This window comes from Melospiza melodia, unplaced genomic scaffold, assembly GCF_035770615.1.
Source record: "Melospiza melodia melodia isolate bMelMel2 unplaced genomic scaffold, bMelMel2.pri scaffold_375, whole genome shotgun sequence".
NCBI classification, from domain to species: domain Eukaryota; kingdom Metazoa; phylum Chordata; class Aves; order Passeriformes; family Passerellidae; genus Melospiza; species Melospiza melodia.
This window is the reverse complement of record NW_026948696.1, coordinates 41273-54007: the sequence shown is the minus strand read 5'-3', so window position 1 is coordinate 54007 and position 12735 is coordinate 41273. Positions and strand designations below refer to the sequence as shown.

Genomic DNA, 12735 nt, shown 5'->3' with positions numbered 1-12735 from the left:
TTAAAGCACAGGAATGGGAATTCAGAGCTTTGGGTGCTTCTCAGCTCCCCCCTTCCAGGTGATCCGAGGGAACAGCATCATCAGGCTGGCAGCTTTGGAACGAGTATAAACCCCTGGAAAAACCTCAAATTCCCCAGCACCAGTTCCATTCCGTTGTCCATGACTCTGCTCCCGAGTGTACAATTATTTTGGTTTTGTTATTAAATCAGTTTTGTAATGGTTGAACCTTTCTCGCACCAGTTTTTGGTAGCTGGGTGTTAATTCCACTCCCAACCCTGGGAAAATTCAAGGAAAACTTTAATTTATTGATGTGAATGTTAAATTTGTGCTATTTTAGGTGGTTTTCTCCTTCAAAACATGGACATTGTTAAATTCTTTATTAGCTTCATACCTGAACACAGTGATGGATGTTGGTGGTTTTTCCTCTTTCCCACCCATTTTGGCAGCTCCCACCACCCCATTCCCCCCAGTTTCCACCCTGAGGAAAAATCCATTGGCAGGAAAAGTTGGGGCAGAGGGATGGACAGCCAGGGAGTTGATATTCCCAGCTGGAGGGCACTTTTGGGGTCAATATGGCATTTTTCATGAATTCCCTAATCTCAGACAAGGATAAATCAAGGTCTTTGAGGAGTTTGTGTGAGGCAAATGTCCCAGCTTACTTGGGAACGCTTCACTGCTCCTGTTCCCTCCTGAGCTGGCCAAAGAGCTTTCAGGTAGCACCAGGGGAGGTCAAGATGAGATATTGGGAGGAATTTTGTCATAGAAGGAAGGCTTGTCCAGCCTAGGCTGTGGCAGAGTCATCAACCCTTGGAAGTGTCCAAACAACGCATGGACGCGGCACTTGAGGAGATTGTTAATGGTGAACGTGGTTGGGTTGATGGTTGGACTTGAAGGTCCTAACAACTTCGAGACTCTTGATGGTTGTGAAGGTTTTGATGTTTCTGAGGGTCTTGAAGATCCTAATGGCCTTGAAAGTTTTGATCATTCTTGGAGATCTTGAAGATCTTGGTGATCCTGAAGGTCTTGAAGGTTTTGATGTTCTTGATGGTTTTGAAGGTCTTGAAACTTGTCCAACCTTAAGGATCCCATGATCCTGTGAAACACCTCCTAGGAGGGGTGAAGCACTGAGTTCATTAGTGTTAATTATGGCATCTTGATGGTCTTGAAGGTCTTGATGTTCTTGGAGGTCATGATGATCTTGAATATCTTCCAATCTTAAGGATCCCATGATCCTATGAAACACCTCCTTGGAGGGGCAAACTATAGAGTTGATTAGTGTTAATTACAGCATCTTGAAGGTCTTGATGTTCATGAAGATGTTGAAGGTCATGATGTTCTTGAAGACCTTCCAATCCCAAGGATCCCATGATCCTACGGAACACCTCCTCGGAGGGGCGCAGCACAGAGTTCGTTAGCGTTAATTAAGCCCCGGGGGCGTGTCAGAGCTCCGTTTTGAGCCTCTCGTGCAGGTCCTCCTGGTCGACGCTGGCGCCGTGGCCGTGCCAGCGGTGGAAGGCGAGCAGGGCGGCGTTGCGGGCGGCGATGGCGCTCATCTCCATGGCGCTGGCGGCGCGCTCCAGCCCGTTCAGGTAGTAGAGCTGCTCGTGCAGCACGATGGGGGGAAACCTCTCGGGAGCGCTGTACTGGGGATACGCCAGCCACGGCTTCACCTTCACTGAGTCGTAGGAGGAGAAGAGCAAACTGAGCTGCTCCTTGCTGAGCTCCTCGTTGGAAAACACCTTCCAGACGGCCGAGGGCAGCGGCAGCGTCTCGCCCGTGCCCGCGTCACCACGGGGGGCTCCAGGTTCACGCTGTTGAAGAACAGTTTGGGGTTGTCCGTAGTGAAAACAGCTCCAAGATGAAAATCCTGGGGGTCCTGGTAGCCAAAGAAGGAGGTGTTCAAGCGCCCGTGCACCAGGGTGGTGAAGATCTGCTGGAAGGGATTGGGGAATTCCGGGATGGGAGGGTCGAAGTTGCGGAAGGTGATGTTGGCCATCTTGCGGCCGAGCGGCGCCGCGATGACCACGATGTCGTAGGTGTCCCCTGTGAGCCCCGAGGACGTGTTGTAGGTGACCTCGTAGAGCTTCACCGTGTCCCCTGTGGAGAGCAGTTCGGTTATCCTGACCCTGCTGGGAGGGAATCCCAACTGTCCCTGGCATCCCAAAATGCCACCAACATTTGGGTTCATCAATTTGTGCAGCTGGGTTTGGAGCCCTGTTTTCGTGGAAGGTTTTGGATTGGAAGGGATCCCGAAGCCCATCCAGTTCCATGGCAGAGACACATTCCTCTATCCCAGCTTGCTCTAAGCCCACCCAGTCTGACCTTGGACACTTCTAGGGATGCAGGGACAGCCACAGCTCCTCTGGGAATCCCATGCCAGCACCCCAGGGAGGAATGTTCATTTTGAAACCCTCCATGGGGCCAGGATTGCTCTCCAGTGTCACCATCCCCTCCCCACTGAAGGGAACTCCAGCCCCACTCACCACCACGCTGGTGTCTGGTTTTTGGCTCTATGGACACGACTGTTCCCGGGATAACCTCGGCCTTGGAGGAGTAGATGAGGCCGGAGCACACGAGTTTGTTCCCCCCTTTCACAGACCAAAGGCCCGACTCCAGCCAGCCTGAAAGGAGAGCACCTGCAAGGAAACCACCTCTGTCAGAGCAGGGAAACACTGGACAAACAAACTGCAAAACTGGGGAGATTAACGTCCCTTTGGGACACAGAGCTGGGAGCCAGAGAGCAGGAACCCAACATCCAGGATGGGAGGCTCCTCCACACACTCACCAACAAAGCCATTGACGGTGACCCCTTGGCCATAAGCAAACCTCATGACCGGACACACCACGTGGTTGATGAATTTCTGGGAGAAGCCTGCTTTCTGCATGGCCTCGTCGATGCTCTGGTTCAGCAGCCGCGCGAAGTCGTCGCCGCCCAGGGCGTGCAGCAGGCGCTCGTTGCTGCTGAAGGCGTAGTCGTGCATCTGGTACCGGTAGATCCTGTCAGTGCCCACAGGGATTGTCCCGTCAGTGAGCGCTGGCCCTGGCACCCGCAGGGAGCTCACGGGGTGCCTCTGGGGGACCGCAGGACAAGGAGGCTCAAGAGGGCAGGTTCAGGTTCCAGACTGGGGATTTTTATGAGGATGAAGCGGCTGCACCACCCCTGAAAGTGCCCAAGGACGGAGCTTGGAGCCACCAGGGACAGAGCAAGGTGTCCCATGGCATGAGGTGTCCTTAAGGTCCCTTTCCCACTTTTTACCCCTCAGGACCCCAGCCCACCTCATGAACTTGTCCAGGATGTCCTCCACCCACATGGACATGCGCAGGGGGTTGAGCCCATAGTGCCACAGCAGCTTGGGGCGGTTGATGAAGGACCAGCTGCTCTCCTCAAACACAAATTCCTCCCCGTTGTAAACACCTGAGGGGCTGCCCTGGAGTGTGTTGGCTGAAAGGCCTTTGGGAAAATGACAGAAAAAGGTATTTCTGGGAAAGGCAGAGCTATTCCACCTGGGTTATAACTTCCTCAGATAACCTGGCTTCGTGCTGATAAGAATGAGTGATTGAAAACTGGAGTGCCAAAGTGTGGAAAGGGGAGTTAGCCAGGGAGTGATTGGAGGTGGTTTTTGGACCTTTACGATGCCATAAGTGGGTCACTTGTGGACAGAGGTGAAACCATTCCCACTGGGATGTGGGTTTCCTTTGCCTGGAGTGGGGCATGGGGGAGGTGATGGGCTATTTGGGAAGGAAAGTGGCCTGTGAGTGGGGGATGTTGGACAAAGGTGATTACTGGGGAAGTATATGGGGGAATATTGGCCAAAGAACAGGAACTATTGGGGAAGGATATGGGGGACTACTGGGGATGGATAAGGGGCTTCCAAGGGGATGTCCCCCAGCAGAGTGGGACCCAGAGCACAGGGGGATCATTTTCGGATCAAGGCACAATTTTGGGACTGGGAAACACCAAGGTGGGGTGTCCATGCTCACCCAGCTCCTGGACAAAATGCTTCATGTGCAGGTTGAGGGGGTGGATCACAGACCCCCCTGCCTCGTAGCTGGCCCCCTCCACGTCCAGCGTGTCCAGCCGGCCGCCCAGCGCTGCCTTCTCCAGCACGTGCAGCTGCACGCTGCGGCCGAACTTCTGCCGCAGGAAATACGCGGCGGCCGAGCCGCCGATCCGCCGCCCACCACGGCTGCGAGAAGGGGGCACGGTCACCTTCACAGCCCCATGAACACCCCCCTCACACACCCCCCTCACAGGCCCCTCATGGGCTCCCCACCCCAATCCCCTCACAGGAACCCCTCACAGACCCCTCAAGCACCCACCACCCTTATTCCCTCAAGGGAGCCCCCTTACAGATCCCTCACGGACCCCTGCATGACAGATCCCCTCTGGGGAATTCTCTCACACACCCCTCATGGCCTCGCCACCCCAATCCCCTCGAAGGAGCCCCCTCCATATCCCCTGGCCCTAAAGGTCCCCTCACAGGCTCCCCTTGACCTTCAAGGACCTTGAGGCGTCCCCCATTGCACCTTCCTCACAGATCCCCTCAAAGGATCCTCTGCTCACCTTCCCCTGACCCCCACAGATCCCTCACTGTTCCCCCCACTTTAGATCCCTCATGGGACACCCCCCATACTCCCTGACCCACATAGGTCCCCTCAGGGGCCTCCCATGACAGATCCATTCAATGTCCCTCAAGGAATTCTCCCTTATCCTCACGGATCCCCTCAAAGGATCCCAGGGGCACCCCCTGCTCCTCCCAGATCCCCTCATCCCTTCAAGGGACATCCCCTCACCGCGCCTGTGACAGATCTGACAGATCTCCTTAAGAGATCTCCCCTGAGCTTTCCCCTCACAGATCCCTCCCCGAGTTCCCCGTCCCTGGCAGCCGCCCTCCCTCACACAACCGCCTCCCCTGATCCCGCGGCCATGGCCCGCTCTATCCCCGTTCGCACCGATCTTGGAGGGCCCATGGCGGAGGCTGAGGGCGGGTGGGCAGAGCGCGGCGAGCAGCAGCAGCGGCAAGAAACGGCCGAGGCCCGGCATGGCGGCGGGGAAGGGCAGAGGGCGATGGGCGATGGGCGGACCGGGAGCGGGTTCGATTCCAGGGGGCGCACGGACCTTTTGTGTCCCTCTGAATTGTTATCCAGAATTACGAAATGCGTCCTTTTATCCTGAATTCCAAAGTCCTTTCTTTTACGTCATTTACTTTTAATTAATTCAGTTTAAGTCCATTGCTTTAATTTTCCCGGTCCCCCGGCCCCTCTGGCCGCCCGCCCGCCGCCATCTTGCGAGGAGCCGGCGTCCCTCGGGCTGCCCAGGGCTCACGCGGCAGCACCGGCGCACGGCGACAGCCGGAGAGGGCGGCGCCGCCGCCATGGAGGATGAAATGCCCAAGACCCTGCGCACATGTGAACATTTCACACACACACGTGTGCACATGTGGACACACATGTACAAAGGCAGACTCACACACAACATGCGCGCACACGCGCCGCACGCCGTGGGGGCCATGCCGCCGTACCTCCCCGTGTAGCCGCGCACTCCCCTCACCGCCCCCTCTTCCCCCCCTTTGCGCCCCGCTGCCTTCCCCCGGCTGCGCCGCTACTCGGGTGAGTGCGGTAGCGCCCCGAGCCCCGCCATTGGCTGGCGCGGAGAGACGCACGGCGCGGCGACGTCAGAGCGCGGCAGCGCGGCAGAGACGGGCCGGGGGCTGCGGGCGCCATGAGCAAAGCGCACCCGCCCGAGCTGAAAAAGTGCGTCCGGAGGGGCCGGGGCTGCACCGGGGGGGCGAGGGGAGCCGGGCACGGTGTGGGGGAAGCGGGCACCGGAACGGCGCGTTCCGCCGCTGGCCGGTGCTCCGCTGCAATGGCGGCGGGAGGGGGCGGTTCGTGAGGGGATAATGGCGGGGGGCTCCTGCCCCGTCCCCACCAGCCGGTGCTCACCCGCTGCCTTCTCGTTGCAGGTTCATGGACAAGAAGCTGTCGTGTGAGTTCTGGAACTGATCCCACCCCGATCCTCTGCCCCGGGACCCCCGTCCCGCTCCCCTCACGGTGCCCGGGGATCCCCGCTCGCCCCCCAGCAGGGCCCGGTTTTGGGGACCCCCGCCCACCCCTCACAGAGCCCAGGGAGGGGGTCCCGGCTGCTGGGGCTGGCGCTCGGGTCTGCCCCCTGCCACATCCCTGATGGATTTCAAACCTTACTGCTCATTAATTAAAATTCTAATTCACTCATTAAGCCGTAATTCATTAACTTAACTATAAGATGAGTTGAAAACTCATTCTTTTCCCCTTATCTCATTATGGGTTGTGCTCAGTCCTTCCTTCCCATTCACCCCCTGCGGGTCCCGCTCATTCCAAGCTGCAGATCTGGGGGCAAACAGTCCCGTTTTGGGAACCGTCCCGTTTTGGGAACTGTCCCCCTTTAACCCCTGCGTTCCCGCAGTGAAGCTGAACGGCGGCCGGCACGTGCAGGGCATCCTGCGGGGCTTCGACCCCTTCATGAACCTGGTGATCGACGAGTGCGTGGAGATGGCGGCGGGCGGGCAGCAGAACAACATCGGCATGGTGGTGAGGGCACTGGGAGCACTGGGATCGGGGTGCTGAGGGCACTGGGAGCACTGGGAGCACTGGGATTGGGGTGCTGAGGGCACTGGGAGCACGGGGAGTACTGGGATCGGGGTGCTGAGGGCACTGGGAGCACTGGGATCGGGGTGCTGAGGGCACTGGGAGCACGGGGAGTACTGGGATCGGGGTGCTGAGGGCACTGGGAGCACTGGGATCGGGGTGCTGAGGGCACTGGGAGTACTGCACTGGGAGTACTGGGTGTACTGGGATTGGGGTGCTGAGGACACTGGGAGCACTGGGAGCAGGGTGCTGAGGGCACTGGGAGTACTGGGATCGAGGTGTTGAGGACACTGGGAGTACTGGGATTGGGGTGCTGAGGGCACTGGGAGCACTGGGAGTACTGGGATTGGGATGCTGAGGACACTGGGAGCACTGGGATCGGGGTGCTGAGGGCACTGGGAGTACTGGGATCGGGGTGCTGAGGACACTGGGAGCACTGGGAGTGGGGTGCTGAGGACACTGGGAGTACTGGGTGTACTGGGATCGGGGTGCTGAGGGCACTGGGAGTACTGGGAGTGGGGTGCTGAGGACACTGGGAACGGGGTGCTGAGGGCACTGGGAGTACTGGGTGTACTGGGATCGGGGTGCTGAGGGCACTGGGAGTACTGGGTGTATTGGGATTGGAGTGCTGAGGACACTGGGAGCACTGGGATTGGGGTGCTAAAGGCACTGGGAGCACTGGTGGAGCTGTGTGTGGAATGAGCAGGAGGTTTGGTCGGGAACAGCAATAGGAAATCCATCTGGTTTCATCCCTGTGGGGGAATTGCAGCCAAATTTTCAGGGATTTTTGGGGAAACAAACTGGAACAAGCCGTTACTTTCAATCAGAGGAAACAGCTCTCACCTTCCCCGTTGCAGGTGATCCGAGGGAACAGCATCATCATGCTGGAAGCTTTGGAACGAGTATGAACCCCTGGAAAACCCCAAATCCCCACCCACCCCTTCCATTCCCTCGTCCACGATGCCGCCCAGGAGTGAACAATTATTTTGGTTTTGTTATTAAATCAGTTTTGTAATGGTTGACCTAACTCAAGCCTTTCTCATATCAATTTTTGGCAGCTGGGTGTTAATTCTGCTCCCAACCCTGGGAAAACTCATGGAAAACCTTTTCATTTATGGGAGTGGGTGTTAAATTTGTGCTATTTTTGGTGGTTTTCTCTTTCAAAACATGGACACTTAACAATTCTTTATTAACTCCTTCATACCTGAACACAGTGATGGATATTGGTGGTTTTTCCTCTTTCCCACCCACTTTGGCAGCTCCCAGCAGCTCATCTTCTCCCTGAGGAATTTTTCTTTGGCAGGAAAAGTTGTCCCAGCTTACCTGGGAACGCTTCACTGCTCCTGTTCCCTCCTGAGCTGGCCACACAGCCTCCAGGTGGCACTGGGGGACATCAAGATGAGACACTGGGAGGAATTTTGTCATGGAAGGAAGAGTTGTCCAGCCTAGGCTGTGGCAGAGTCAGAATCCCTGAAAGTTTCCAAAAAACACATGGAGGCGGCACTTGAGGAAATCGTTAACGGTGAACGCAGTTGGGTTGATGGTTGGACTTGAGGGTCTTGAGGATCTAGAAGGTCTTGAAGGTTTTGATGATCCTGAAGGTCTTGATCTTCTTGAAACTCATCCAACCTTAAGGAACCCCTGATCCTATGAAACTCCTCCTTGGAGGCGCAAAGTATGGAGTTCACTAGAGTTTATTACAGCATCTTGAAGGTCTTGACGTTTTTGAAGACCTTGATGGTCTTGAAGATCTTCCAGTCTTAAGGATCCCTTGATCCTATGAAACGCCTCCTTGGAGGGGCAAAGTTCATTAGAGTTAATTACTGCATCTTGAAGGTCATTATGATCCAAGACCCTCCAATCCTAAGGATCCCATGATCCTACGGAACACCTCCTCGGAGGGGCGCAGCACAGAGTTCGTTAGCGTTAATTAAGCCCCGGGGGCGTGTCAGAGCTCCGTTTTGAGCCTCTCGTGCAGGTCCTCCTGGTCGACGCTGGCGCCGTGGCCGTGCCAGCGGTGGAAGGCGAGCAGGGCGGCGTTGCGGGCGGCGATGGCGCTCATCTCCATGGCGCTGGCGGCGCGCTCCAGCCCGTTCAGGTAGTAGAGCTGCTCGTGCAGCACGATGGGGGGAAACCTCTCGGGAGCGCTGTACTGGGGATACGCCAGCCACGGCTTCACCTTCACCGAGTCGTAGGAGGAGAAGAGCAAACTGAGCTGCTCCTTGCTGAGCTCCTCGTTGGAAAACACCTTCCAGACGGCCGAGGGCAGCGGCAGCGTCTCGCCCGTGCCCGCGTCACCCACGGGGGACACCACACCCAGGCTGTTGATGAACAGTTTGGGGTTGTCCGTGGTGAAAATGGCCCCAAAGGGAAAGGCCTGGGGGTCCTGGTAGCCAAAGAAGGAGGTGTTCAAGCGCCCGTGCACCAGGGTGGTGACGGTCTGGTGGTAGGGATTGGAGAATTCCGGGATGGGAGGGTCGAAGTTGCGGAAGGTGATGTTGGCCATCTTGCGGCCGAGCGGCGCCGCGATGACCACGATGTCGTAGGTGTCCCCTGTGAGCCCCGAGGACGTGTTGTAGGTGACCTCGTAGAGCTTCACCGTGTCCCCTGTGGAGAGCAGCTCGGTTATCCTGACCCTGCTGGGAGGGAATCCCAACTGTCCCTGGCATCCCAACATTTGGGTTCATCAGTTTAGGCAGCTGGGTTTGGAGCCCTGTTTTCATGGAATGGGTTGGACTGGAAGGGATCCTGAAGCCCATCCAGTTCCATGGCAGGGACACATTCCACTGTCCCAGGCTGCTCCAAGCTCCATCCAATCTGGCCTTGGACACTTCCAGGCAACAGCTCTGGGAATCCCATCCCAGCCCCTCCCCAGCCTCCCAGGCAGGAATTTTCACTTAGACGCTCCGAAGGCGCCGAGTTCTCCAGTGTCACCATCCCCTCCCCACTGAAGGGAACTCCAGCCCCACTCACCACCACGCTGGTGTCTGGTTTTTGGCTCTATGGACACGACTGTTCCCGGGATAACCTCGGCCTTGGAGGAGTAGATGAGGCCGGAGCACACGAGTTTGTTCCCCCCTTTCACAGACCAAAGGCCCGACTGCACCCCGGCCAGGGACACAGCACCTGCAAGGAAACCACCTCTGTCAGCAGGGAAACACTGGAAAAACAAACTGCAAAACTGGGGGGATTAATGTCCCTTTGGGACACAGAGCTGGGAGCCCAGGGAGCAGGAACCCAACATCCAGGATGGGTGTTGTAGCTTTTGTCACTCCTCACATGGGGCACCAATTGTTGGTGGACCCAGATGAAATTCCCCATTGCTGCTGGACTTGAACAACTGACAGCCAAGAGAGTGGCTAGCATCAGCCTTTTATTATACTTCAATCAAACTTCCAAACCTTTCCCCATTGACAGTGGGCTGAAATGACTGATGCTGAAGATGTGGCCAGCACCAGCACTTTATTATCCTTTACAGTCAACTTCCATTTTTTTTCCTGTTAATGGGCAGCACCACGCAACACTGACTCCTCTCTTCCCCTTCTCTCTTCCTCCTTCCTCTTCCTCACCGCTGCCCAACCCACTCTTTTATACCACACATCCTCACTGGGCAGGCTGGTGACCTGTCCAGGGCAAGGCTGCTTCCATTCTTTGGTAATTAGTACAGCTGCCAGCTCATCGAGGACAAGGCTGCCCACAGAACCATCTCTGTTCTCTTCCAATCCATTCTCCTCACCCAGGATGGGAGGCTCCCTCAAACACTCACCTACAAAGCCAGGGATGGTGACCCCTTGGCCGTAATTCACCCTCATGGCAGGACACACCACGTGGTTGATGAATTTCTGGGAGAAGCCTGCTTTCTGCATGGCCTCGTCGATGCTCTGGTTCAGCAGCCGCGCGAAGTCGTCGCCGCCCAGGGCGTGCAGCAGGCGCTCGTTGCTGCTGAAGGCGTAGTCGTGCATCTGGTACCGGTAGATCCTGTCAGTGCCCACAGGGATTGTCCCGTCAGTGAGCGCTGGCCCTGGCACCCGCGGGGAGCTCACGGGGTGCCTCTGGGGGGCCGCAGGACAAGGAGGCACAAGAGGGCAGGTTCAGGTTCCAGACTGGGGATTTTTATGAGGATGAAGCGGCTGCACCACCCCTGAAAGTGCCCAAGGACGGAGCTTGGAGCCACCAGGGACAGAGCAAGGTGTCCCATGGCATGAGGTGTCCTTAAGGTCCTTTCCCACTTTTTACCCCTCAGGACCCCAGCCCACCTCATGAACTTGTCCAGGATGTCCTCCACCCACATGGACATGCGCAGGGGGTTGAGCCCATAGTGCCACAGCAGCTTGAGGAGGTTGATGAAGGACCAGCTGCTCTCCTCAAACACAAATTCCTCCCCGTTGTAAATGCCTGCAAGGCTGCCCTGGGGTGAGGCGACCGAGAGGCCTTTGGGAAAAGGACAGAAAAAGGTAATTCTGGGAAAGGCAGAGCTATTCTACCTGAGTTATAACTTCCTAGAAATAAGCTGGCTACATGCTGATATGGGTGAGTGACTGGAGTGCCAAAGTGTGGAAAGGGGAATTAGCCCTTGATCACAGGCCAAGGAGTGATTGGAGGTGATTTTTGGGCCTTTATGATGCCATAAGTGGGTCACCTGTAGACAGGGGTGAAACCATTCCCACTGGGATGCGGGTTTCCTTTGCCTGGAGTGGGGCTGGGGTACCACAGGGGACATGGGGGAAGTCATGGTGGGCTATTTGGGAAGGAAAGTGGCCTGTGAGTGAGAGATGTTGGACAAAGGTGATTAATAGGGAAGTATATGGGGGGATATTGGCAAAAGAACAGGAACTATTGGGGAAGGATATGGGGGACTACTGGGGGTGGATAAGGGGCTTCCAAGGGGATGTCCCCCAGCAGAGTGGGACCCACAGTACCCAGGGGGATCATTTTCGGATCAAGGCACAATTTTGGGACTGGGAAACACCAAGGTGGGGTGTCCATGCTCACCCAGCTCCTGGACAAAATGCTTCATGTGCAGGTTGAGGGGGTGGATCACGGACCCCCCTGCCTCGTAGCTGGCCCCCTCCACGTCCAGCGTGTCCAGCCGGCCGCCCAGCGCTGCCTTCTCCAGCACGTGCAGCTGCACGCTGCGGCCGAACTTCTGCCGCAGGAAATACGCGGCGGCCGAGCCGCCGATCCCGCCGCCCACCACGGCTGCGAGAAGGGGGCACGGTCACCTTCACAGCCCCATGAACACCCCCCTCACACACCCCCCTCACAGGCCCCTGCATCAGAGATCCCCTCAAGGGAGCCCCTTCACAGATCCCTCATGGCCTCCTCACCCCAATCCCCTCAAAGGAACCCATCTCATATCCCCTTGCCCCTCAAAGATCCCCTCACAGGCGCCCACTGACCTTCAGGGGGTCCCCCCTTGCACCTTCCTCGCAGCCCCACTCCCAACCTCCCTGACCCGACACAGATCCCTCATGGATTCCCCCACTTCAGATCCCTCACGGAACATGTCCCCCATACTCCCTGACCCACATAGGTCCCCTCATGTCCTCTCATTACAGATCCTCTCAAAGTCCCATAAAGTCTCACTCCTTCCTCACAGATCCCCTCAAAGGGTCCCACTGGTACCCTGCGCCCTCACAGATCCCCTCACAGTTTTCCCCTCCAAATGCCTTCAAGGGATCCCCCTCACAGCGCCTCTGACAGATCCCCTTAAGAGCTCCCCCTGAGCTTTCCCCTCACAGATCCCTCCCAGATTTCCTGTCCCTCACACAACCGCCTCCCCTCAGCCCGCTGTGTCCCCGTTGGCACCGATCTTGGAGGGCCCATGGCGGAGGCTGAGGGCGAGCGGGCAGAGAGCGCCGAGCAGGAGCGTCAGGAGGCGGCGGAGGCCCGGCATGGCGGCGGGGAAGGGCAGAGGGCGATGGGCGGGCCGGGAGTGCAGCTCTGGCCGGCTGCGGACAGCGGGATCATCAAGGACACGGAGAGCCATCACTTCCCAACCGCGCCGCTGGTGTAGTGGTATCATGCAAGATTCCCATTCTTGCGACCCGGGTTCGATTCCCGGGCGGCGCACGTATCTTTTACGTTTCTTTTAATTATTTTAATCTGAAT

The 12735-nt window shown here is 57.1% G+C and overlaps 2 protein-coding genes, 1 non-coding gene and 1 pseudogene across 3 annotated transcripts; 2 read left to right on the top strand and 2 right to left on the bottom strand.

Annotated features, from left to right (window-relative positions):
* Positions 1-284: 284 nt before the first annotated feature.
* Positions 285-5310, bottom strand: LOC134434537 (prenylcysteine oxidase 1-like; annotated as a pseudogene).
* Positions 5311-5662: 352 nt separating this feature from the next.
* LOC134434539 (small nuclear ribonucleoprotein G) lies at positions 5663-7651 on the top strand. Its single transcript, XM_063183210.1, has 4 exons — positions 5663-5754; positions 5964-5986; positions 6443-6567; positions 7482-7651. Exons 1-4 carry the CDS (start codon positions 5723-5725, stop codon positions 7530-7532), a joined length of 231 nt encoding a protein of 76 aa, XP_063039280.1. The 5' UTR covers positions 5663-5722; the 3' UTR covers positions 7533-7651.
* A 143-nt stretch (positions 7652-7794) lies between these two features.
* Positions 7795-12520, bottom strand: LOC134434538 (prenylcysteine oxidase 1-like). The gene is made up of 6 exons (XM_063183209.1): positions 12433-12520; positions 11617-11823; positions 10881-11055; positions 10391-10602; positions 9598-9750; positions 7795-9231 (listed from the first exon to the last, which is right to left on the bottom strand). The coding sequence occupies exons 1-6, from the start codon at positions 12518-12520 to the stop codon at positions 8573-8575; spliced, it is 1494 nt and encodes a 497-aa protein (XP_063039279.1). The 3' UTR covers positions 7795-8572.
* A 105-nt stretch (positions 12521-12625) lies between these two features.
* TRNAG-CCC (transfer RNA glycine (anticodon CCC)) lies at positions 12626-12696 on the top strand. The gene has a single exon. It is a non-coding gene; the product is annotated as a tRNA-Gly (tRNA).
* The last annotated feature ends 39 nt before the right edge of the window (positions 12697-12735 follow it).